Source organism: Ascoidea rubescens, assembly GCF_001661345.1.
Source record: "Ascoidea rubescens DSM 1968 unplaced genomic scaffold ASCRUscaffold_15, whole genome shotgun sequence".
Lineage (NCBI taxonomy): Eukaryota > Fungi > Ascomycota > Saccharomycetes > Ascoideales > Ascoideaceae > Ascoidea > Ascoidea rubescens.
In genome coordinates, this window is record NW_017962927.1 from 69,477 (window position 1) to 95,471 (window position 25,995).

Sequence of the window (25,995 nt, forward strand, 5' to 3'; positions counted from 1 at the left end):
ATTCCTATAACAATCATCAAAATTTCTGACAAACAGTGTAGATCCAGTTGATTATTGATTTCTTTTGAATATAGTTATTAAAAGGAAAATTAACTAACATTTATAATTGGTATTAGATATTAGATACACTTTATATATAGACTAGATAATAAATTTACCATAAAATTCTACTAAATTTTTTCGAAAATTGAAACCTGTAGTTATAGAGAGATTTTACACTCATCAATAGATAAAAATTACAGATTATGTAAAATTTTGATTTCTTTCAAATAATACTGAAATAAGATAATAGATTATAAATAAAATTTTAAATTATAGATAACAAAAAGAGAGGTTAAAATATAAAGTATAAAAGTATTTACATGTAATTTTCAAATTGTCTTTAATTTTTTTTTTCCCATTTTCTATGATTATTTTGTATATTTAATTTTTTTTATTTTCTGAAAAAAAAACTTTCTAAATTGTGCATTGATTTGAAAAATGATAAAATAAGAACAGAAAAAACGATAGAATAGTAATAAATAATAATAAAATAAGAGAAAAAAAGGAAAGAAGGGAAGAGGAATAAATAAGGAAAAAAAAAATGATAACCAGTGACAATTAATTTAATGCAAATAAATTGATTTTATATTATATATTAATATGTGGGATATATTAATAGTATAATAATAATATAATGAGATAACAAATGGAATATAATTTATGTATAAGATTATTTTTTTTCACTAATTTTTGTTTGATTAGTTTCGTCGATTTTATTGGATTTGTTAACGTCTACATTGAAATCTGTTGAAGAGGAATCATTTGCTTTTGAGTCAGAGGAGTTTGAAACATTTTGGACATTATCAGTTTCTTGATTTTGAGCTGGCTGTGATTTAACTTTTGGATCGATATCATCTAAATTCAAGTCATCCTTAACTGGGATGATTAAACCACTATCTTTTTCTTGTTGTATTTCAGTTTTAATCAAGTCTTCTTGTTCTTTAATAACCTTTATCTTGTCTTTACTTGGAACATTTTGAGGTTCAATACTCAAGGCAGCTTCATTGATTAATTCATCTGGAATTGAGCTTAGGACAGCTTTAAGAGCATCATAAAGAGTTTCTGTTGAGTTGATATCGCCATAGGTGTAAGCAGAGGCTAATAGCAATAAAGTTGAAGGAATCTTTTCTCTCAATCTCATCGTCAACCAGATTTGCAAGTCATCTTTTAATTTACCGGGAGAGACACCATAGATTTTTATACCTCTTGAAGAACAAGCAGATTGCAATTCAGGCACAGATAAAGAGTCAATACCTTCGTAATCAATAGATCTATCATCTTTTTTGATCTGTAACATTTTATATCTAATTCTGTATCTTAACATTTGATCGGGACCATAAGGCTGTAAGTTGATATATTTTGACATCGCTACTAATTGGGATCTTGACAAATTATCCAAAACGATATCATCTTTGAAGGATTTAGCAACCAAGACTAATTGTTCTCTCGTTGGTTGAACAGAGGTTGATTTTAAGTTATTAAAGAAATCAATGAAATTTTTTCTTGTTTCAGTGTTAGATAAATTAGGTAGAGTTTTCAAACCCTTTTCAGTTACTGAAGTTTTGATTAAATCAGCTACTATAGTTCTAGTTTTTCTCAAGTTTTTAACTTTTTTCTCTTTATCATTTTTGCTTTCGTAGGTTGAAGGTAGCATATTTGGGAATAGTTTCAAAGCAACAGGCAATAGTAATTCAGCAAAGGGTATTATGATGAACATCATAAAGGGAACTACTCTAATGAGATCATTAGTTGTTCTTGATAGTTGTTTCATTTCCCTTCTATTTAATTCATAACCGGCTAAGGACTTGATTAATAATTTTGAAGAGATTTTGATTTCTAAACCTAGTAATTTGGTACCATCCCAATAATGATTAGCTTCATGTTTAATCTTTTGCCAAATTGTTGTTTTTTTCTTTTCTGGGTTTACTTTTTCAATTGATTTTTCACTAGATTTAGTGGTAGTTTTAGCAGGTAGAGAGGAGGAAGAGGATTTTTGATTTGGATCATTAGCTGTTGAATTAAAACGAATAAATTGATTTTTATGGTTAAGATTATTATTAAGATTATTATAAAGTGAAACTGGGGTAGGGTTTTTTGTTAGAGTTTTAAGCAAGTTGTTGTAGATTGAAATATTTCTGTAAGTTTGATTGAGATGGCTGATAGCTTTCAAGTTTGAAGATCTTTTTATAACTGATAAAGTGGAACTATTGAATTTAGAGGAGTACATTTTGAGGTTGAGTGTTTCAAATAGATCGAGATTAATAAGGATTAATAGAAGTTGAAGGTAAATTGACTTTTTGGTTTCTGGATTTGGCTTGTTGGTTTGTATTGTATTTTCTAATTTATGATTTTGAAAGGCTTATATAGTAATTGAATAGAATTGGATGAAATTGAGCAAAATTGAATAAGATGATGAAATCTAGAAATGGATAAATATGAAGGAATTGGCAAAGTTCTTATAATGGATCGAGAAATGACTGAGATGATTTTTTGTTGAATTCTTTTTACAGTGATTGCCAGTAAATTGTAAATTAATTCTAAGTTAATTGGAAATAATTGCAGAATTTTGATTGAAAAGGCAGAAAAGAATTCGAAGCCCAAAAAGATTTCCCAAAATTGCTGATTCTGTGGAATTTGTGTTTTTTTCTGCTTTTGAATACTGAGACTTTTCCTCCAGTTTTGCCATCGACTTTGCTGCAGGTCGAATGACCCATTTCTGAAAACTTGGTTCATACTGGGATTAGACCTCCTTTCGTCCACCAGCACGCACATCCCGTAAAACATATTTGTGTTACGTAAGCACTTAGGCTACACTAAAGCAAGTGCTTGCTAAGCGGCCATTGCTTGCTCTCATTGGCCCCGCCGCCACGCTCCACAAGCGGCGACGAAACCCGACCGTCGGGCCAAAACAGGCTTCCCTGCGCAAAATGGAACGCGTTCGTCAAAACCTGCGTGGCGCCGGCTAAACGGCATTGCTCGGACCAATGATCAGCCCCATATTTCGCTCTGGGCCACCACCACGGAAAACATGCACTGCTGCACAATGACACACAATTATGCACCAGCATCTAGCACATCCCGTGATAGTCACGCTTTTATGCGTACAGCGCTCGCAATCACCATGTCTTGGTATACGCGCGGTCTGAGATGCACCGCAAAACAGAAAACCCGGTCACCAGACGGCTGGTACTTAGGACCCATATATACGCTTGCCCGTTTTTTTTTGCGGGCCAGCCATGCTGAGCATTACACGCCTAAAGCCCTAATTGGGATGGTGGAAGATAACAAAAAAAATTTACTGGTTCAAGTGGAGTTAATTTGGCCCAACAGTCGTTGACTAACCACACAGGTTATAACTAACTAATCCTCTGCCCATTATTATTATATATATATTATCCTTTTAATATATCATATAATAGTAATCCTCCCTCCTCCACCAAGTGTTAATCACCTCCCACTTCTTAGAACACCCGGCGGTTCTTTGTTTGTTTGATTAATATCAGTCTAATTTATAATTCTCACAGATTATAGATTTGATTTCCCTTTTAATTAATCTGGAATTATCTATTTCATTTTATTTGAATTGCTTTTTGCATATTCTTTATTTTACTTGTTTTTCTGCTACAGAATAAAAGAATGGGTTCTAAGAGAAAGAGAAATGATACATCCATAAAAATTAAATCCAATTCAGCAAAATTTACTAGCAAATCCACCTCTGGTGACTCATCCATTCAAACCAGCTCCCAAAATAATCACAATATAAAATCCAATGGCAGCTCTAACGTTATCACAAACGATAATACAAGCGTAACTAAAAATGATACCAATCATTCTGAACAAATTTCCAAGAAAGATTTGGACCTTTCAGAAAATGATGAATCCCTCTCTGAAGAGAATGATTCGGATATTCATAGCAACAGCAAATCTCAAATCGCCTCCAAAGATAGCTCAGACAATATCTCTGAGGATATTTCTGATAATTACTCTGACAATAGTTTCGATGAAGACGATGAAGATGAGGATAACGATAAAATTCAACCCAAATTGAAAAAACAAAAATCCTTAAATCATCAACAATTATCGGCTCAGGATGTTCAAATCGCAAGAGAAACTGCCGAAGTCTTTAAATCAAACATCTTCAAATTAAAAATAGATGAAGTTATTAAAGAAATCAAATTAAATCAATCTCATTTAACTAAAATTGAAAAATTTCTTTATTCTTTATATAACTTAATTAATAATAACATTAATGATTCTCAAATATTTTCCATATCTGACTTAAATGAACCCAATAAATCAAAATCAAAATCAAAATCAAAATCGAAAACAAAACAAAAATCAAATTTAAATTTAAACTTGAATTTAAAAATCCCATTTTGTGATCCAAAACCAACAAATAAAGATTTCAAATTCCAGTATTTAAAACCTTCTGATATATCTGTCGTTGGTTCTTATGCTTTGAAAAATTCAATCAGATTACCTTACAATAATATAATTGATTTGGCTATAACAATGCCCTCGTCCTTGTTTGAAAAAAAGGATTATCTAAATTATAGAGCGTTCTATAAAAGATCCTTTTATTTAGCATACTTGGCCTCAAATTTAATATCAAATTTCTCAAATGATCAACTCAACTTCTTAGATTTCAATTATGAATATCTTAACGATGACATTCTAACTCCAACTCTTAAAATTGATTTTAATAATCCTAAAAATTCTTCAAAATCAAAATCTCATTCAAAACCAAAATCGAATGGAAATACAAACATAGACTCTTCCATTGATTGCAATTGCTACCACACAAATTTTTCTATAAGATTAATTGTTTGTTTCCCTTTTAATATCTTTGATTACAAAAAATTATTACCCTTTAAAAATTCAATAAGAATTCAACAAAACGTTAATTCAACCCAAAAAAAACATCAATTACAAACACCACCACAATCATCTTCAACCTCATCTTCAAACACCCTACAAACAGCATCTCCAGCAAATACAATACCAACCCCCATTTACAACTCCTCTTTAATATCAAACACAACTTATAACCACTATTTAAAATTCATCTATAAAACTCAAAAACTAACCGATTCCTTCAAAGAAGCCGCTAACTTAGGGAGAATTTGGCTAACTAAAAAGGGTTTTTTATCTGGCTCTATTTCAAATGGTGGTTTTGGTAATTTTGAATTCACAATGCTAATGGCTTTATTATTAAACGGTGGTGGTCAAGAAAATAATAAAATTTTATTATTTGGTTTTTCGTCTTATCAATTATTTAAAGGTATAATCAAATATTTAGCCACTCAAGACTTATTAACTAATGGCCATTTAATATTTTCAAGCACTACTAATGATAAAATTTACTGCAAATATAATAATAACGAAGGTTTTAATGTCCCTACTATTTTTGATAAATTCACAAAATTAAACATTCTATGGAAAATGTCAAATTATTCTTATAACCTATTAAGACATGAAGCTATTTTAACACTAAATGCTTTAAATGAAACAATTAATGACCCCTTTGATTCAATTTTTTTAAAAAATAATAATATCGACTATTTAAAATATGATATAAATTTAGAAATACCTTATCCAACTCCAGGTTTTAATGATAAAAATGAAAAAAATAAAAAAAGTACTAATAATGATAATAATAATGATACCAATGGAACAGAAACCATAAATAATATCATAAATTTTGGTCCATTGGAAAAAATTTCATTTGTAAGTTATGATAATTTTATTCAAACTAAATTATATAATATTTTATTAACTGGTTTAAAAGAAAGAGTTCATCAAATTTCAATTAAGATTGTAGAAAAGAAAAATATAGACAAAAACCATAAAAATTATTCTGGCTTGCAATTTCCTTTAAATAGAAGAAAATATCTTTTTAATACTGAAGATTCTATAATTAAAATTGGTTTGATATTGAATCAAGATTATTGTGAAAAATTAGTAACAAAGGGTCCATTAAATTCAGAAAAAGAAGCGGTGGAAAAATTTAAAAAATTTTGGGGTGGAAAATCCCAATTAAGAAGGTTTAAAGATGGTTCCATTAATGAATGCATTGTTTGGAATTACAGTTATGATAAACCTATAGTTTTGCAAATAATAAAATATTTATTTGCAAGATTTTTTGGTAAATCTTTTGCATCAAAAATTGCAACAGAACTACCTTGTTTTATATCAAAACTTCCCAAGCCTTTATTACCAGAATCAAATAATTTATCAATAATAAACACATCAACATTTCATAATTTAAAAGCAAGTTTTGACAAATTAAGTAAAATATTATTTGAATTTAATAGAGATTTACCATTAAATATAAAGGCAATTAATCCTAATAGCAGTGGTTTCCGTTATTCATCTGTGTTACAACCTATACCATTTGCAATATCTAACCCTGATTTTTTCAATGAGGTTTTATTACAATTTGAAAGTTCCAAAAAGTGGCCAGATGCAATAAATGGATTAGAAGATACCAAGACAGCATTTTTGCTAAAAATTTATGAATTATTAAATAACAAGTATAAAGACCGTTATAAAGCATTTATGACTAGTGATAAGTCTATACCATATAACAACAACATTAAAATACTAAATATAATAACACCAGAAGGATATGGATTCAGTATAAAAGTATTAACAGAAAGAGATGAGATTCTTTATCTTAGAGCTGTTTCTAATTGCTCAAAGGATAAAAGGAATTTGCTTGAAGAGGTTTATCTCAAATTTAATCAAAATTATATTGGATCAATTAAGCACACTAGAAGAATATTATTGATATCTCATCATTTTCAATATTATCTGGCAACAGTTCGATTATTCAAAAGATGGTTAGATGATCAGTTGTTATATTGCCATTTGAATGAAGAATTAATTGAGTTGATTGTGTTAAAAGTATTTGTTGATAGCGAATATTGGTTACCACCATCAAGTATTGAAAATGGATTTTTAAGGGTTTTGTATTTTATAGCCAATTGGAATTGGAGAGAAAACCCAATAATTTTGGATATATCTAAAAAATTAGATCAAGACTTTCTTTCTGTATTAAATAGCGATAGCAATGGTCAAAATCAAGAAAGTAATATAGGCAATGACAACAAAAGTGATAATTTAAAGGATATTTTGAGCGATAAATTGACAATTAAAGATTATCAAGTTTCAATGTCAAATTTCCTAAAAGTTCGTAAAATTGATCCAAATGGGCTAAGAACCCAATTTTTCATATCTACAAAGGATGACCCATCAGGAATCCTATGGAGTAATAACCAGCTTTTACCCATAGCTGCCAGATTGACAGCATTATCAAAGGTGGCAATGAATTTAATAAGTCAGCAGGGAATAAATGCATTGACCCTTAATATATTATTTAAACCTGCATTAAATGACTATGATTTTGTGATTGAAACCAAGAGTATTAAATTATCGAAATCAAGCGGAATTATATTGGGAAAAGCATTTAAAAATCTAATTGTGGATAGTTCCCAAGGCTTTAATCATGAGAACATAAGTGATGAGATAGCCAATAAAATTGATCCAGTTTCTGAATTAGTCAATGAATTGAATGGAAAATATTCAAACATAATAATTTTTTCATATCACAAGATAGCAGGATTAAACAATAAAGGAGAGAATGTAATAACTGGGTTGTTTATTCCTTCGATGGTTAATAATAAAAAATTTAGAATTGGTAGTGTGGGATATAATATAAAAGCTATTGAAGAAAATAAGGACGAAATAATTATAAACAAAGATTCATTATTTGCCGAAATAGCCAGATTGGGTGGCGATCTAATCACTAGTTTTCAGTACAAAGGGATGATAAAAAATGTTAAAAAATAAAATTTATTTTCAGGATGTATATATAGAAATTTAGTTTTTTAATCTTTAATTTTTTTTTATTATTGTTGTTCTTTCTAATCTTCTAATTTTTTCGTTTTTCGTATCCTCAGTCATTTTCATTTATAGTTTTTAGTATTATATTATACGACAGCTTTTTATGTTTGTTAATCCTTCAAGTGTAGGAAAGACAGCAAAAGCAGCAAAAGAAGAGGAAGCAGAGAAAGCTCAGTTACTAAATGCAGAAGAAGACCCAAAGGCGCGGTCTCAGCCAGCTTTTGTACAGATTTTTAAGCAGAGGAAAGAAAAGAAGAAAGAACAGAAGAAACAGAAGAAACAGCAGAGGCAACACATTAGATGGAGCTGGGTGTGAGTGACATGGACTCTGATGAGCTACAGAACCAGATAAGCAGCGAGGAAATTGAAAAGAACGATGCTAGGATCTTGAAAGAGAAGAAGAAAGCCTTTTTGAAGGATTTGAAACAGAATTTGGATCTTTTGACTTATTGCACCATCATATTTGTTTTCCTACTTGATTCCTCATTGTTGACATTGATAACCAGATCATTGCTACAGTTTTTGTTATCAAGACCAATTCCAAAAGATTTGGTATCTACTCCAAGTGGTGGTAATAGAAGTGGCAGAAATACTAGTACTAGCGCTACTAATACTACTAATAATGTGAACATTAGTGTTACAGTCATTGGCACATCTAATAGCAGTTCAAGTTTATCAGGTCGAAAGATAACAATTAACAACATGAAAATGATTGTGAAAGGAATGATGATTACTATGTTTGCATTAAACCTCCAGGTGATTGTAATAAGAATTTTTTTAACTAGGAATGGATATTTTGAGAATGGAATGAATATAGTTTCTAATTATTTATATGGATCATTAATATTACAAATCATTGGAGAAAATTTGACACATACTAAGATTTATTATATATTTTATGATATAATAATAATATTTTTACAGATATTAAAGATATCGATTTTTTATGATGAAGTTGAGAAGAAAGATGTTAATAATACAAAGAATAGTATAAATAGTGATAGAGCTAATAATAGAAATAATAACAATGGTAGTGACAATAATGATCATATAAATAATACTGAAAATCGTCATGATAATGATATATCATTCAGTTCAAGCAATTCGATTAATAATTTACTTACATCAACTATAATTGAAAATGATTTAGTTCCAAATTATGAAAGAGATGGATATACTGGGAATATATCAATAATAAATTTGAAGCCATTTAAAGTTGTAAAAGAAATTTGGAGATTAAGATCTGATGAATCTGATGAGGAATCAGGAGATAGTGATAATGATAATGATAATGATAATGAAAATGGTAATTTTTTAAATAACGATTTAGGATTTATACATAGAAGAATACATGTTCCAGGCAGTTTTGTGTAAACAGACAATCAGACAATAATGAAAAACAAGATATTTTAATGTTTATTAATAAATTTTTCGAATAAAAACAGATAACTAACTAACTAACTGGACAATTACGTAAGTATTCAGCTTTTGTTTTCAATATTCTAACAGATTTGAAAAAAATCTCTTCTGGAGGCATTGCATCAGTTGATTCAATATTGAAAATAAAGTATTGTCGATTTCTTCCTAGTTTGACTTTATCTTTAAATTCATCATGTCTTAAAACTTCTCTCGATACAGTGTCTTTTCTTGGGTCTTTAACGTATGCTTCACCTTTACTATCAATGCCAATTACACCTGAGGGAAAACACTTTTGGAATTTTTTAGCTTCGTCAAGAACAATTGGTTTCAAGATTTTTATGACAGGGAGTAATCTGTAGGAAGCAGTTGCAACTGGAGAGAATTTGGCATGATCAGAACCAATTCCCAAGATGCAATGAGCTCTTAAAGAGATTTCTTGACCGGGTCTTAATTTTGCGATAAGGATATCAGGATCACATGGAGCAATTGGGTTATCTTTGAATTTTTCAATTTGCTTGCCTTGTGGTTCAAATTTAAGGTCTCTTGCGTAAACCGAGGAATTCTTGTAGAGGACTTTAGGATCTGTTACATTTTTGGGTGGATGAGGGTTTCTTGTACAGGAGACATCTAAGGTTAGAACTATAGTGTTTTCATCAGTGAAACGATCTTTTTCATCAACAGTGTTATCTATCCAAGAAAGGGCATCAGGATCAACCTTCAAGGGAATCAAACCAATTCTTTGAGCTAAGACCTCATCCTGAATAACTGAAGTGTTATTGAATATATAAATGTTTTCAACAGCAACACAAGGAACCTCTGCAATCATTATACGACGAAAGGCATTTGCAATTGAAGTGTCTATGTTGATCAAATCGAAATTGGCCGAACGATCAGTTAAATAGTGGATTCTGATATCGAAGTTTTTTTTGAATGTGTCAAGATTCCAAGCGAAATCAGAAGTACCATCGACACCAGGCAAGTCGGTTGAATAAACGTTAGAGACATGATCGTGCTCTATCTTGACCAAGTTTGGATCCTCTACTTCCATTTGTTTGTATTGTGGTATTGCAGAACCGTATATTCTGGGTTATTAAATCTATTTTGTAGCAACAGTGAGATGTGATAGAAATTGAAAAATTTAAAATTTAAATTTTAAAAAAAATTTCAAAAAGCAAAAATTTATCAAATAGTTAAAAAACTCAAAAAGAAATGCCGTTCCCAGGAATCGAACCTGGGTTTCTTCGGCCACAACGAAGTGTACTTACCACTATACTAGAACGGCTAACTTTTGTTGAGAAAAAGTTTAAACATAATTTTGATAAAATACACAATTTAAATGCTTCTAAAAATAGAAGAACACAAAAAAGCACCCGACGTGGGAGTCGAACCCACAATCTTCTGATGACTTAACACCTAGCAGGCGTTAGAAGTCAGACGCGTTAACCATTACGCTAGCCAGGCTCTGTTATATGCAGTATTGGGTATCCTGAATCATCAATATTTTAGGAGTGATGGTGATGGTGTCTTTGCTGCTTCTGCTGTCTTTGCTGTTTCTGTTGCATGTATGTAGGAGTTCTTTTGAGCAGAGCAGAGACGAGTAGCCTTGGTTGGTGGCCGTTTTCTGGCATCCAGAGCTATAAATATCGAGGAGTCAGCACCGACATCGAGCTAGTGTAGATATTCCTGTTGGAGCCAGAAGTATCATTCAAAGCTGTGCACCAGAACAAAAGAATGAAGACATATAAATAAGGCAATTCCTCTCTGATTGCACTTTTCAATTGGCCCACCGATTTTTCTTTGTTCAACTCAGTTGTTTCAAACTTATTCTGCCCACTGTTTTCGCAGCACAAGCCCACTCCCACCGCTGGAATTTAACAGCACTTTAGTTCAGAATTACTGGAATTCGTGTAAATTGACTAATAAAGCTCAGCAAGACAGCAAAATCAAAATATCTCTCAAAGGAGCTCTCAACAACCACAGAAACATATACTCGTTCAAAGCTATATAACCCAATCATTCGATCATTCAATTCAAATCTCTCCCTTTCTCTTTATCTTGTTTAACATAGAAACAGACGCTTGATTGTTCACAAATACCACAGCACACACAATCTTTTTGAAGTCCCATTGAGACCTCATTTATTCTCATAGAATATCACAACATAGCAGATTAATCAACCTAATCAACCCAATCGTTTTTCAATAGACTACTCAACTAATCGGATTATTCAGTTAATTATATTATTTGCAATACTTTAGTAGCTTAAATTTACTTTTCTTTATCTTTTTCCACTCATTTTTTTATCTTGGGCGTTAAATTCTCTTTTAACTTAATCAATAGATTTACATCAAACATAATCTAATTTCTAGTTCAACTATCCTACATTTCAAACCAATAATTTACTACACTATAAATTTATTATATTAATTTCCTCATTCTTATTGCTGTTTTTTTCCTCTCATCAATTTTACCTCTCATCAATTTTACCTCTCATCAATTTTACCTCTAAATATCATCCCCCAAAGATGTCTGATCAAATTCAAAACCAACCTCAAGGTCCTCCACCTTTACCAAAGAGAAATATTTCAAATCAGTCAAGATTTAGCAATATCAGTATTAATAGCAACCATAGTAATATCGCCAATACTGCAAATACTGCAAATACTACAAATACTACAAATACCACAAATAATAACAATCATATATCATTAATGAATGCTGGAACTCATATGATCAACAACAACTTTAAATCAGAAAACAAAGCCAACATAGAAAATCAAATTATTAATGAAAAAATTTCTTCAAATTTGAAAAATCCTTTGAAACTAAACTATAAAAACCAATTTATTGATCAAGATGACTTGTCTTCAACCTACAATCTAGGTGTTATCCTCCTCAAAAGACAGTTTGATTTAAACAATTTCAATGTCTCCTATAAATACGATTTATTTTATAACATTAAAAATTCAAAAAACTTCTTAAAATTTCAGTTTGACAATATTCAAAGAAATTTGAAATCAGATCCAAATAATTCAAATTTATACAATTCAATCGATTGGAAATTCTGGTCCTCTATTATAAACAAATTCTCAAATAGATTTAAAAAATTCAAATCTCTAAAAAACTTTGAAAAAAAATTATCTCTTTATACCATCCCTCCTCCAATTAAACACATTTTGTACCTTTTTGTGTCAAATTCAAAATCAACAAAATTAGAATCAATTTACAATAGAATTTCAAATTTCTTCAATAATCAAATTCAAAACTATACTCAAATTGATGATGAAAATATTAATTTACTAAAATCAAAATACACTTATTTGATTTTAAAAATTGAAAACATTTTCAACTTAGATCATGATACTAATAGTGGTAATAATAGTGATACTAAAACTGATACTGATACTAATACTGATAACAACAATATTAACAAAGACATGTTGGAAATCTTAAGAAATTTCTGGTTATATTATGAAAAATTCAATATAATTGATATTAATGACCCCAAAAATAAAGACTATCCTAACATTAATCTTTTTAAACAATTCTACTTACCTTCAAAGACAATAATCTTAATTTGCAATTTGTTCTTGAAAAAATTTTCAATGGATCTATCAAACTCTGAAATGTTTTCTTTATTAATCACAATTTATGAAAACTATTTTAATTTTAATGATAATGATGATTACTACATCTACCAAAATTTCAGAAACTCTACTATTTTATCTTCTCATAATAAAAATTTAATCTCAAATTATAACAAAGACAAATTGACTTTTATATTCAATAGATCTTTAGAACAATACTATCCAGAATTACTATTATACCTATCTTCTCATGGAATTCACTCAAATTTGTTAGTTGATTATTATTTATGCGAATTTTTCTTTAAAATTTCCAAAAATAAATCCATTTATTCAGACAAACCTCCTGAATTGCCAAAAAGATTATCAAAGATTCAAAGAAAGAGATTAACTTCTTTATTACGAAGCAATGGCCAAAATTTAGAAATCATCAATTATGATTTAAACATTGACGATTTGTTTAAACTTTTTGACATGGTTTTGTTTGAAGGCATAGAATATTTAATCCGTTTCATTTTATTAATCTTTCAAAAAAATTACTACAAAATCTTCAAAATCGAAGATGGTAAAAAATTGCTACAATTTTTGAAATCAAATGAAATTTTAACCTTCTTGAAAGACGAAAAGTTTGTTGAACATCAACATGAAGTTACCCAAGACCAATTTATTCAAATTCAAAAAACTGAACCTGACGGTTCAATAATCGAAATATTAAACAACTATGATGATGATAATCAAATTAGTAAACAAAATAATAGCCTCAATTCCGATCAAACTGAAAAAAATGAAGAAAAAATCAAAATCAAAATTAAAACACCAAAGAAATTTAATGATTTTATTAAAGAATCATTTGAATATCACCCATACATTCTTAAATTCGAAAACGAATTCAAAGTTCTCACCGATGATATGAGAAAAAATGGAAACGAATCACTTTTCAGTGAAGAAATCGAGGAAGATGACGACTACGACGAAGGCGAATCAATTTTCGAAAACAATTTAGCATCTCATAGTTATAATAACGGGACTAATGGAAACAACAGTACTAATAATAACAGTAACGTATTGTCACCAATATCATCCATATCAAGTAATTCACAATCAAAGGACATTGGTAAACACTCAAATTTGAACATTGAATTGAAAAACCTACGTAAAACTGTTTCAAAACTAACCAGTAGAAGTGAGACATTGAAAAAGGATTATGAAAATTTGAAAGGGATCCATGCATCATATCTCGACGAAAATATGAAAAACAAAGAAATTTTGACAGAAAAATCGGAACAAAACAGTATATTGAAGGAAAATAAAGAAAACCTTGCCGAATACATCAACAACAAACAGCTCTCAGACGACCTAACCCATACAATGGTAAGAAACACTCAAATTGAGGAAATCAACGAGGATCTCAGAATCCAGTTGGAGGAAATGACTGAAAACTTGCGAAGCATTCAAAACCAGGTCCAGGAAGTGAAAATAGAAAACGAGGAGTACAAAAAGCAATACGAGATGAGCAGCTTCAACTCGTTCAACGCCGGCTTTAAGGGCCTTGGGCGCAGATTGTCCTTGAGAAGAAGATGAGGTGTTTATGTTTTTATGTTTTTATATTGTTATATACTGATCTACAAACTTAACTCATACTCGAAGAGCAGCCCAAAAAGACAGTTGCCGAAAGGAGAGCTACGCCCATGTGGCTGGACTCTTGGTCAGCTGACCTTTCGCCAGCTCTGAGATTGTTACTGTTGTCCTCTGAAGAGCTGATCCTATTCACTGATAGCGATAGCGTTGCTGAAATATCTGCTGCTGGTTCTATTTCCTGAGCATTTGAGTGGCATCTGGATACCAATTCGCAATGTCAGACAACTACGCTACGAAGGAAGAAATCAGGGAGGTTTTTTCCAAGTTGCAACGAATTCCAGCCAACAAGACGTGTTTTGACTGTCAGAACAAGAATCCAACTTGGACTTCTGTTCCATTTGGCATATTCTTATGTTTGAATTGTTCTTCGATCCATAGAAACCTAGGGGTTCATATTTCCTTTGTCAAGTCGTCAAGTTTGGATAAATGGACAAGAATCCAACTAAGAGGCATGAAGCATGGTGGGAACCAGGCAATAAAGGAATACCTAATCAAAAATGGTGGCTCAACAATTTTAAATATGGACTCGAAAAATAAATATCAATCCAAGCTAATGGTAAGATACAAAGATGAGTTACTTAAAAAGGCCAAAAAGGATGAACTTCAACATCCAGATCATGTTACAACTGACGAAAATTTAATTGATTTATCTGCAAATTCTCTCACTGATTTGAATAATGGAAGCAATTTAGATCTTAATAATAGTGCGTCAAGTACTGACGATTTCTTTTCCAACTTTGAAAAACCAATTGTTTCCAATTTTTCTACTCCATCGTCAAGATCTCCGACCCCTCAACCTTCAATTGCAAATAAGAATAACAACAGCACTTCAAGTTTATCTCTTAAAAAAAACAATTCCAGCTCTAACATAACCAGTAAACCAATAACTACAACATCCCGTCCAACGATTCGTAGACAGGTCATAAGAAATTCTTCAACACCAAATGCTACTAAAAAAACTAATGTTATATCATCCAGCAATCTTAACCGTAATAGAAAGCTCAAATTAGGTGCTAAAAAGCTATCCAATAACGAAATTAATTTTGATGATGTTGAAAGAGCTGCTAAGAAAGAAGCAGAAGAAATCTCTAAATTAGGTTATAATCCAAACAACGATTTGTATATAACTGATTCACACTCACCCTCATCAAAATCAAATGCCTTTGATTCTAAAAAAGAATATTCTTCTTTTGGCAGCAATAGTTTCAAAAGTAGTGAAACCACTAATGATTATGGCAGCAAAAGCTACAGTAATCCTTCGAATTCCGTTGATAAAGTTACACCAAAATTTGCCAAATTGGGTTTCGGTATGACTGCATCAAATGTTACATCATCCCCTGATAGTAGAAATAAACCAAGCACCGACTCAGTTAAATATACAGGAGATGTCAAGGAAAAATATGGGAATCAAAGAGCCATATCTTCTGATGAATTCTTTGGCAGAAAAACATTTGATCCCGAACTACAACAAGAGGCTAAAACAAAATTGCAATCTTTCAACAATGCGACTTCGATTTCTTCTTCGTCATATTTCGGTGAAGATGAAGAGCAAAATAACTTTAATAGAAATGATTACGGTGGTGTAGAGGCAACTGCAAGAGACATTGCCAATAGATTTACAGGAAATGCTAATGAAGACATTCAAGTGTTGAAGGATGCTGCCGAACAGGCTACTCAGAAATTAGCCGGTTATTTACGTGATTATCTTCGTTAATATACAAACGAATTGATCAGCTCAAAAGAAAAAATATCCAGTTCTAAATATGGAAGCACTGCAAATAGTAATCATTTTAATTTCGTATAATTTCAAAAATAATATTTTTCTTTCTATACCATATTTTCCGGTTCTTTAGTTCTTGTTTAGCAATAAACGTCAGTCCCATTAATACACAAAGTCTTCCACATCAGTAATCTCTTTCGTCAACTTAGACACATATATAAAGAAAACATATACCAAGTGTCAAAAAGAAAAACGGGCCGAGCTGGGAATTGAACCCAGGGCCTCTCGCACCCAAAGCGAGAATCATACCACTAGACCACACGGCCGCTGTTGCATCTTTGTATTTTGATACTAGAATATACAAGGTTTTGTTAGCCTAAACCCCAGCCTAAACCCCAATTTGGGGTCTGGTTAAAATGGGGCCTGACCCGGGGTTGGGGCCTTGAATTGGGACGATAGAAGTTTGGAGATAAGTTTGAGTTTTCTCTCATTATCTTCAAGAAATTAATCAAGAAATAACTTCACGAAAGAATACATTGATTGTTTTTGTTAATTTTGAAGGAAATCTGCTTTCTCAAGGTAGAAACATTATTGCCATTTTTTTATTTTTTTTTAGTTTTCCTTATGTTAATCGTTTCTTTCAACTGATTGATTTCTTTTCCAATGCACTTTTCAATAATTCGACTATACGATAATAATAGAAAATTTACACTAAATAAATACCAAATCAAATTAACTTAAATCAAACTAAAATATTCATTCAATCGAGTTCAATTTAACCAAAAAAGTAACACATCTTGGCTAACTTTCATCTAGGAAATAGATTTTTCTTATGAACTCTTCCACTCGAAAAACTTTTACGAATAATAAAGAGTTTTCCTCTTTGTCCAAGAATAGACGTTTGAAATCAAAACAGATAACGATAAAAAATACTCTTACTGCCTCAAATAATAGTATTGACAATTCCAGTAAATTGGAAGCCCACAACAATAACAATTATCTCAGTACCCCCAATAACGATTTTGAAAATATAATTGAAATAAACGATGATGATGATGATGACATTGAATCTTATACTAAAAGCGTAAATGAAAACATTATCAATAACAATAGCAAAAAACGAAAAAATTCCAATAATGATTATGACAACAATAATAATAATGACGATGGCTTTTTAAAACATATTCAAATGAAAAATAAATCTGGTCTTACCAATAGAACATTGAAAAATAATATTATACTTTTAAATCCAGACGAACATTATAAAAACGTTTCCAGCTTTGAAATTGACAGTTCTGATGATGATATTTCATCTAAAAGAATGGGCAATTTAACAAAAATGACACAAAATACATTATCAAACTGGTTTCCTTTAAATCCTGCAGGTTGCCCAAATCCTTCGCTCAATACTAACCTTTTAGGAACTCAAGAAAACATTGTTCCTCATAATATAAAAAATAGAATGCCTGCTAAAACGAATCATCAAAGCTCTCGAAAATCTGATAATTATTCGAATAAAAAGAAACAGAAAAAAACAGTTCAAAAATCACCATCGCAAAAAACTTTTTCTTTTGCTCCAAATGATAATAAAACCAAAGCTAAAACTAAAATAAATAACAATATAAATTATAATAATAAAGGTCAAAAACTATACAATCGGCATAATAAGCAAGAAGTTATAGATATTGGAAGTGGCGATGAATCTGATGATATACAAATAGTTGACACTAAAATGGAAGCTCAAAATAGCAGTAACAGTAATAGCAATAAAAGTGATGATACTAACAATAGTAATAATAGCAATAATAGCAATAATAGCAATAATAGCAATAATAGTAATAATAGTAATAATAGTAATGGTAATAATAATTTCAAAAATCATCCCTCTAATAATCAAATCACTTCAACTAAAAGTAAATATTTTGAAAATGATGAATTTTTGCTTATAAATAATATCAAGATACAGCCTAAAAATGATTTACATAAAAACAATGCTAATAATTATAATAGTAACAAGCTTGATTCGATAAAAAATAAAAAAATTCAAAAGAATTCAGATTACTCTTATGATATAATAAATGTTTCTGATAATGAGGATGATTGCGATAAAAAATTCGAAACTTCAAATGTTAAAATTTATAAAGATAATTCATCAAATTCAATCACTCAAAAATTCAACTTTGAAGGTGATCTTATTATACCCAAACACATCAAACCTAGAAATATAGAGGTGTTTTTCTCAAAAACTGGATTTAAACCTGCTTCAAATAGAAAAACGCTATTCAATGGTTTTGCTAACGAATTAGTGTCTTTTTCTGACAACCTTTCTATTCTTTCAAAACCTGAAAAGACTTTATCGTTCAATAAAATAAAGTTTCCTGATTTCGAGTATTCTTCAAAAGATGCAATTGAAAATTATTCAAATTTTTGTTTGAAATTCGATTCTGATAATTTTATTTTTTTTGGTAATTTAGAACCTTTGACCTTTTCCTTTTTAAAAGATGTTGAAATGATCAGATATAATATCAATGATCAATTTTTGATTTCTCTTAATAAAACCAACACAGTGAAAATTCCAAATGTTAAATCAAGAGGGTCTTTCGGATTCAATGAAAATTATTTACTAATTGAATACAATAAATTTGTTATTTATTTTGATTCATCAACCATTAAAAATAAGACTTCCAGTAAGTTTAATAATGTGATCTCTTATCTTAAAAAAAATTCTAAGATAAACAGTCAAAATGGACATTTAGACTCAAATAAGAAATTTCAATTTCAAATTAAATACCTACAAAACAATTCTGACTTATCAAATTATCTTAAAGATGGTAATTGTTCTTCATTAACTCCCAACGCTTTTTATAATAAAAAAACCTCTCTGAATCCAGACTTAAATGCTAACGATTCAAATTATGATATTCTGAGAAATCAAATGAATCCAAATAATTCTATTTTTAATATAGAAAGTGATTTGGAGAGTGGGAAAGAGGAGCAAAACAAAAAAAAGGAACAAGTTAAGCAGTCTGATGTAGAAAAAATGGATCAACCATCTCAGCAAGAACCTGTGAACAAACATGTTTTAGTGGAAAGTTCTGATGAAGAAAATTCAAATGACAAAAAAGAGGAAAAAGAAAAAAGAAAAATAAAAGAAAAAAAAAAAGAGGAAACAGGAGAAGAAAAAGAATTTGTTGAATATTTTAGTCCTTCTTTAGTTTATAGATTTTTTGATGGGAAATCAATGACTATTACTAATTCAGATTTCAAATGCTTATATAACCATGAATGGATCAATGATTCATTGATTGATTTTTTTTTAAAATTCAGCGTTGATGATTCTATAAGGAAAAATTTAATCAACAAAGAGGAAATTCATACATTATCTACTTTTTTTTTTTCAAAGTTGATGAGCACTAACGATGACAATTATTATCAACAACTTAAAAGATGGGTATCTAAAATTAACTTGTTTAGTTTTGATTTTATCTTAATGCCTATTAACGAATCTTTACATTGGTATTGCACTCTTATTGCGCAACTTCCACGACTTTTAAAAGGTGGTGAAGCTAATATATATGTTTTTGATTCCTTAAAGCATGATCATGAAAACATTACTGAACCAATAAAATCTTTTCTTTCTCAGTATGCAGAGTTTGAATTAAAAAAAAGTATTGATTTAAAAAAAATTAAAATGAGAGTTGGTTGGGTTCCTAAACAAAATAATTTTAATGATTGTGGGGTTCATGTTATTTATAATGTAACTAAGTTTTTAGAGAACCATACAAGATGTATAAAGATATGGAATTCTGGGAAGAACGAGATTTCAGTAAAGAAAAAATTTTTTGATAACAAAGAAAGATCATTGATGAGAGAAAAACTTAGATATATATTGTTAGAACTAAGAGATAATCAAAATAATCCATCGGCAGGAGAAAGCCCAAGTATATTAAATCCAAATCAATACACTGATTCAGAAACTGATAATGATGTTGAAATACTTGACTTTGATCAAGTTGAAAAAAAGGATTTGCCTGATAATAAAACAAAATTTAATGTTGACACCGATTTAGTAGATGACACTTTAAAGGAAGAATTTAAACAGAATGATGATTATTCAGATAATATAGAAAATAAAGAATCACAAGTTGATGATTCTTTTCATTCTTCAGGTGAAAATAAAATCTTTAACAACGATAATAGTAAGCTTTTTAAGAGTTTATATCATGGAAGTTCTATCAGTAGCGATGTTAGTGATGTAAACAATGATGAAGTAGATAATTCAAGTCAAAAAAACAGCAATCAAAATCTGGACGAAAATTCGGAAGTAAGTGAAGACTATGTTCATTTTTTAGGTGTTAAATCTTTACCTATTGCGAAGGTAGAAAATGAAAATGAAAAGATAATTAGTATTAATGAACTTAAGAAAATAAAGGATTTTCCAGCTTTTGAAAATTCGAGTTTTATTTCAGCTCAAAATCATCAAAACAACACAGTTGAACAACTAAATACTAAGCTGAGTATTCATTCGAATACTGATGAAAGTTATTATATTGACATAGATTTGGGAAATGAAGCTGATGATGTTCATAAGAAGTTGGAAATTTACGAAAATAAATCTAATGAAATAACAGAGTAGGTAAATTCTTTTTAAATTTTTTTAGAATCATTTTTGGATAAAGAGAGATTGAGTTATTTCCAAAAAAAATTTATTAAATATCACAAAAATGGTCAAAACAATTGTATTTTTTGAAATAAATCTACATAAATGTTTTGATCTTTAATTATATTTTTTATTGAAATTTATTTTTTTTATTTTTTTTAATTGGGATAGATTTTGCATTTATTCAAGGGAAATTACTCCTTTAATGTTTTTATTTTTTTATTTTTTATTTTTTTTTCGTAAATGCTATGGATTAAATTTTAGCTATTAATTTGAAATTTGAAATACTTTGCAATGTTAAAGAGTGTATATTTAATTTGGTTTATAAAATTAAGATGTCAATAAATAGAAAAAAAAAAAATCACCTTATTCTTAAAAAGTTGACTAAAAATTAATAGATTCAATACCGGTAACACAGTATTGGATAATATTTTGAAAAAAATAAAAGGTTTTAAAAAAGTTAAAAAATTCAGCAATTCAATATACGAAAACAAAACGAAATAAGGAAGAATAAGTTTACAAAAACATGCTCTAAAAAACAAAAAGAAGTATCAGTGTAAAGCTGTTTTAAAAAAGTTCAGAATTGAAACTTGATTTTCAGTAATTTTAGAAGGAGAAAACTCAACAATTTGTTTCTTAATTATTTTTAGCTTTTGAAATTATTCATGGTTTTCGTTTTGATGATGTTTTTCATCTTGAAGGTGGTGTTCAATTTCCTGTTTTTCAAATTCAAGGTTTTTAAATTCGGGTTTTTCATTTTCGTTGTGTTTTGAATCAATTTTTTTATGTTTAAATTGGTAAAATTTTTTTTTTCCATCACAATCTTGGTGTTTGAATTTTTTATGATTTTTTTTTTCTTCTTTACTGTGGTATTTGTAACCTTTAACTCCATATTTTTTTCCACCTTTACGACCAAATCTATGTTTCATCATTTTGTGGTAATTTTTAGATTTTTCATGTTTTTCATCTTTAGTAGAATGAGAATCATCATTATTATCAGCGCTGAGAATTTTAAACATTTCATCGGCTTGAGCATCATCGGTGTTTGGTGTTTGTAGTTCATTATCATAATCATAACTATATACATTGGAGTGAATTTGATGGTATTGTGATGAAGTTAAGGAGTTAAAACGATGTTGAGGAACGGCGTAAAAAGTCAAAATGCTGCAAAGAATTGAAAAGAGAAAAGTGGCACCAACACCTGCCACAAAGTATTTGATTCTGACATATTTTAATTCGGATTTTGGAACCATCTCAATCCCTTCTGAAGGATGGGATGTTTCGACCTTTTGATATTCAGGAAGTTTTTCAGACATGACAAAAAAATGGGGAAGAGCACGATAAGAGGCGTAAATCAGCACAAATTGAAGTTGATTCAAGTGTAAAGAAATCTTGAGCTGAAGAGGAAATCCCTCAGTTTATATACCGTTTTCACCGCCGATCTGATTCAAAGCCACAAGGCCCGGTCTAAGCGTGTGGCAGCAGCATCGGCACTTGCCATATCGGGATATTTCTTGGAGTGCATTATTCCGTCTTGTCTCAACGTCACCTCCGATGCAACCGAAGAGACTCAAGCTCCAGCCCTAATCAGTGCAAACTGGTAGAAATCACACGTGATGAGTTGACTTACGGGCCTGTGTGATGGCGTCCGACTTGCAAAATGTGGCTTTATGCGTAAGCCTGGGTCAAAAGCCGAACAAGTTCTTGGCTGTTCGGTGAACAAATGTGGATTTATCGGGATTTCATCACCCATGACGCGATTGCAGATAATTGCCTCTTCGGGTGTTGCTCTGGTACAAATGCGAAGTTGAGAAATAACTGTTTATTCTTCAGGTCTCAATGCAAAATACCTACGGTATAGAATTAGTCTGGGAAATTCACTCAGCGTCTGTTGATTGAACTATCCCTTTGCTCACAAGCACTGCAGTGTCTAGACCCTTCTCGTGCCATAATCACAATACACACGTTTGAGAAAACTTGATTGCCCTTTTTCCTTTAAAATTTGTTTTAACTCAAATATATTGCTCTTTTATGTTGGCCCGTTTCTATATTCTAGTCAACATTTTCCAAAGTTTTTCCTCTAGCATAAATTTCGTCTTTTACCTTTTCATTCAATTGTTCCATATAATCTGCAATACTGATATACGATTTCATTGAGATGAAAACAACGCAGACTAGATCCCATGCAATCGTTGCAAGTCTAGGATTCGTATTACCGCTGATAACATTAAACATCAATACGCTCTTATCCATTTCTTTGGCAAATTCCAAATCACCAAAGTTACGCAAATACTCGATTTGATGCGCAACTATTAAGATCAAAATTACTGGCAAATTCCATGTGAGCACTGTCTGTATTGTTGGATATAAATATCTTTTTATCACATAGTCATATGTGAGTCTAACCCTTAACCTATCACCCAAAAGATATTTTGAATCGTTAGTCAACTTTTGGAAGTATGGAATAATAGTGAAAAAACTTAGAATAATATGACAAGTAACCGTCTTAAAATTAATACTTATTTCATTGCTAATTGGTAAATTATTTAAAATCTTAAAAGTGCTGTCAACTGTTTGTTTATGGACCACCCCTAAAAAGAGAAAAGTGCTAAAAATACACATCCAGAATAGCAAAAAGCAGTTTGCTATTAAAAGAATATCTTTTAAATCTTTCAATAACTTTTTGAGTGTATCCCACACAGCAAAAAATATAAAATCTATTATTCTAATTTTTTCGATTTCATCAACTTTTTCAGTTTCATTTTCAATCCGGTTTGTTTTATTTTCCTCTTGATTGTGATTTTCATTGTTATTATTTCTGTTTGAATCTGCAGTTTTGCTTCTTTTTACTTTTGATTCTCCTGCTTTAATATGTATCAACCATTTTTTTTTAAATAATCTTATAAAATCATATTGTTTGTCAAAACCATGCAACAAAGTGATTAAAACTATACTGCCAAAATTAATTGATGGCAAGTCTAATTGAAAATAATTATTATTTTTAACACAATAGTTCCTTGAGCTACCAATTGAAAATACATCTCCAAATGGATTCGTCTTGCATAAAAATAATGTAAATGGTTTTCCAAATAACAACATTGCCAAAACAGAGAAAATAAATATTATAATAGAAAAAATCCAAATAGAAAAAATCAATAAAACAATTCTTAACCCAAAATTTGGCGGCCTGTATACTATAGCATATGACCTTGGTCCATTTCCATTCAAGTTATTATCCAAATCATTAACTAAAGTTTCTTCGGCAGATGAATCACTGGTATAATTATCAATTTTTTTAATTCGTGTCTTTTTTTTACTTTTGGGATTTGGTAGAACAACATCCTCTTTTGTAACTGGAATAAATAGTTCATCAAGAAATTTTCTTTTTACTGAATCATTATTTGGTGCTCTAACGAAATTTCCATTGGGAATAAAGATCGCATTGATTGAGGTGTCTTCTTTAAATTTAATCATTGCACTTTGATATGATTCTGGTTTTGAATAATCTGGTTTTGCTTTTAATAATCTTTGAAAAATATTTTTATATACAATATAACCTCTTTCTGTTGCGTCATCATTATTCAATAAGAACGATGATAATCTCAATTGATGTGAAATGAATTTAAAAATGAAACACCAGTATAACCTAACGTATTTTATAAGTAATGGAACAAATCTTGTAAATGCAAAAGGTAGGGGATTTCCAACATAAAAATACAATGAGCTTGGAATTTCAATTGGGAAAAATTGAATAGATGAAAAATATTTAACGCCATAAGTAAGTCCACCAATACCAAATATAATGAAAAGTGTATATAATACTGCACTAAGCATGAATCTTGACATTTGTAAAGATAAAGGTTTAACTAGAGCATCATGGATTAATCTAATATTTGGATCGTCTTGAGATCTAATAAAGAATAGAACACCCTTTCTTAAAATAGTTGATCGTATCATCCCGACATACAACGCAAACAAACACATATATGCGGTTCCAATTACCCAGTAAGCCATTAATCTAATTGATATATTTTCGTTAAAGACAAATATTGAACTCGTAGCAAAAAATTTAAACTTTTCCAAATCATAAAAATTGTTTAATGAATCGGAAATTAATAAAGGATTTAAAGTAAAATCAACCAAGATACCGCAATAAGTTGGAAAGGCCAATAATTCTAAAACAAAAATCGAAAAAACTTTTAAAGTTAAAATTATGTCATAAAGAAATACAAATAATTTTCTGTTGTAACCTGTTAATGGGTTATATCTTGAATGATTTTTCTTCAATCTTAACAAGACCAATTGAATAAAAATAGCAAGAGCAATGTAACCGGAGAAAATAAAAATAGATCTTTCATTAAAAGTTGGGGGATAATGATTTGTAAGAATATTATTAATTGTAATTAAGATGGGATTAATAAAAGTATTGTTAAAAAACCTTGATAAGATATTAATTTTTGGATTTTTTTCTAATAAATTTGATAAGAAAAAATTTGATTTTAATAATAATAACCTGAAAATATTTAATTTTTTCAATAGAAAAAGAAGTTTAAATAGAAAGAATTTAATTGTATTAATGAATAATTTAAAGAAAAAAGCACCAAAATTTGAGGGTAAAAAATAAAAGAAAAACAACCAAGTTAGTATTAATGTATCAGCAAGAAAAGATAGTTTTATTGAGGAAAAGACATCCCAACCTAAGTTGAAAGCCATAAATAAATCTTCTTCATTGGCTAGTTGGTCTTGAATTTGTTCATCAAACAAATTTTGGTTCAAATTTTGATTCAAATTTAAATCCCGGGGATTAACAAAAGGTCCTCTTGGGAATTGCTGTTGTTCTGGTTGTCTTAATGGTGGAGGTGGTGGAGGAAAATCTGCTATTAAGTCATTTAAATGATTAGGATTTAAGTTCAAATCAACAAATCTACGAATGTTTTCAGCTCTATTTTCCATAATTTGATTAATATTGTTGTCGATTTGGTTTGGATTTTCGTTATCAGTATCTACATCAGAATCTGCATCAGTAT

The 25,995-nt window shown here is 29.9% G+C and overlaps 9 protein-coding genes and 3 non-coding genes across 12 annotated transcripts; 5 read left to right on the forward strand and 7 right to left on the reverse strand.

Moving 5' to 3' along the window:
• Positions 1-571: 571 nt before the first annotated feature.
• ASCRUDRAFT_77532 (LETM1/MDM38 family protein) lies at positions 572-2,584 on the reverse strand. The gene has a single exon (XM_020193899.1). It carries the CDS (start codon positions 2,267-2,269, stop codon positions 713-715), a length of 1,557 nt encoding a protein of 518 aa, XP_020045091.1. The 5' UTR covers positions 2,270-2,584; the 3' UTR covers positions 572-712.
• Positions 2,585-3,469: 885 nt separating this feature from the next.
• On the forward strand, positions 3,470-7,934 carry UTP22 (rRNA-processing protein UTP22). Its single transcript, XM_020193900.1, has one exon. It carries the CDS (start codon positions 3,679-3,681, stop codon positions 7,891-7,893), a length of 4,215 nt encoding a protein of 1,404 aa, XP_020045092.1. The 5' UTR covers positions 3,470-3,678; the 3' UTR covers positions 7,894-7,934.
• Positions 7,935-8,043: 109 nt separating this feature from the next.
• Positions 8,044-9,361, forward strand: ASCRUDRAFT_116647 (uncharacterized protein). Its single transcript, XM_020188845.1, has one exon. It carries the CDS (start codon positions 8,248-8,250, stop codon positions 9,319-9,321), a length of 1,074 nt encoding a protein of 357 aa, XP_020045093.1. The 5' UTR covers positions 8,044-8,247; the 3' UTR covers positions 9,322-9,361.
• Positions 9,362-9,400: 39 nt separating this feature from the next.
• Positions 9,401-10,414, reverse strand: RPC40 (DNA-directed RNA polymerase core subunit RPC40; the record flags this gene model as incomplete). The annotated part of the gene is made up of 1 exon (XM_020192042.1): positions 9,401-10,414. The coding sequence occupies one exon, from the start codon at positions 10,412-10,414 to the stop codon at positions 9,401-9,403; it is 1,014 nt and encodes a 337-aa protein (XP_020045094.1).
• A 162-nt stretch (positions 10,415-10,576) lies between these two features.
• Positions 10,577-10,648, reverse strand: ASCRUDRAFT_t159. Its single transcript has one exon. It is a non-coding gene; the product is annotated as a tRNA-His (tRNA).
• Positions 10,649-10,733: 85 nt separating this feature from the next.
• On the reverse strand, positions 10,734-10,827 carry ASCRUDRAFT_t158. The gene has a single exon. It is a non-coding gene; the product is annotated as a tRNA-Arg (tRNA).
• Positions 10,828-11,891: 1,064 nt separating this feature from the next.
• ASCRUDRAFT_82452 (uncharacterized protein) lies at positions 11,892-14,531 on the forward strand (the record flags this gene model as incomplete). The annotated part of the gene is made up of 1 exon (XM_020194725.1): positions 11,892-14,531. One exon carries the CDS (start codon positions 11,892-11,894, stop codon positions 14,529-14,531), a length of 2,640 nt encoding a protein of 879 aa, XP_020045095.1.
• A 271-nt stretch (positions 14,532-14,802) lies between these two features.
• GLO3 (ADP-ribosylation factor GTPase-activating protein) lies at positions 14,803-16,302 on the forward strand (the record flags this gene model as incomplete). Its single annotated transcript, XM_020195264.1, has 1 exon — positions 14,803-16,302. The coding sequence occupies one exon, from the start codon at positions 14,803-14,805 to the stop codon at positions 16,300-16,302; it is 1,500 nt and encodes a 499-aa protein (XP_020045096.1).
• Positions 16,303-16,562: 260 nt separating this feature from the next.
• On the reverse strand, positions 16,563-16,634 carry ASCRUDRAFT_t157. Its single transcript has one exon. It is a non-coding gene; the product is annotated as a tRNA-Pro (tRNA).
• A 2,800-nt stretch (positions 16,635-19,434) lies between these two features.
• ULP2 (SUMO protease ULP2) lies at positions 19,435-21,033 on the forward strand. Its single transcript, XM_020193901.1, has one exon. The coding sequence runs from the start codon at positions 19,799-19,801 to the stop codon at positions 20,942-20,944; it is 1,146 nt and encodes a 381-aa protein (XP_020045097.1). The 5' UTR covers positions 19,435-19,798; the 3' UTR covers positions 20,945-21,033.
• A 104-nt stretch (positions 21,034-21,137) lies between these two features.
• ASCRUDRAFT_77537 (uncharacterized protein) lies at positions 21,138-22,344 on the reverse strand (the record flags this gene model as incomplete). Its single annotated transcript, XM_020193902.1, has 1 exon — positions 21,138-22,344. A coding segment is annotated over exon 1 (653 nt), but the record flags the coding sequence as incomplete, so codon positions are not given.
• A 1,954-nt stretch (positions 22,345-24,298) lies between these two features.
• Positions 24,299-24,952, reverse strand: SSM4 (E3 ubiquitin-protein ligase SSM4; the record flags this gene model as incomplete). Its single annotated transcript, XM_020189421.1, has 1 exon — positions 24,299-24,952. A coding segment is annotated over one exon (654 nt), but the record flags the coding sequence as incomplete, so codon positions are not given.
• Between the last annotated feature and the right edge of the window lie 1,043 nt (positions 24,953-25,995).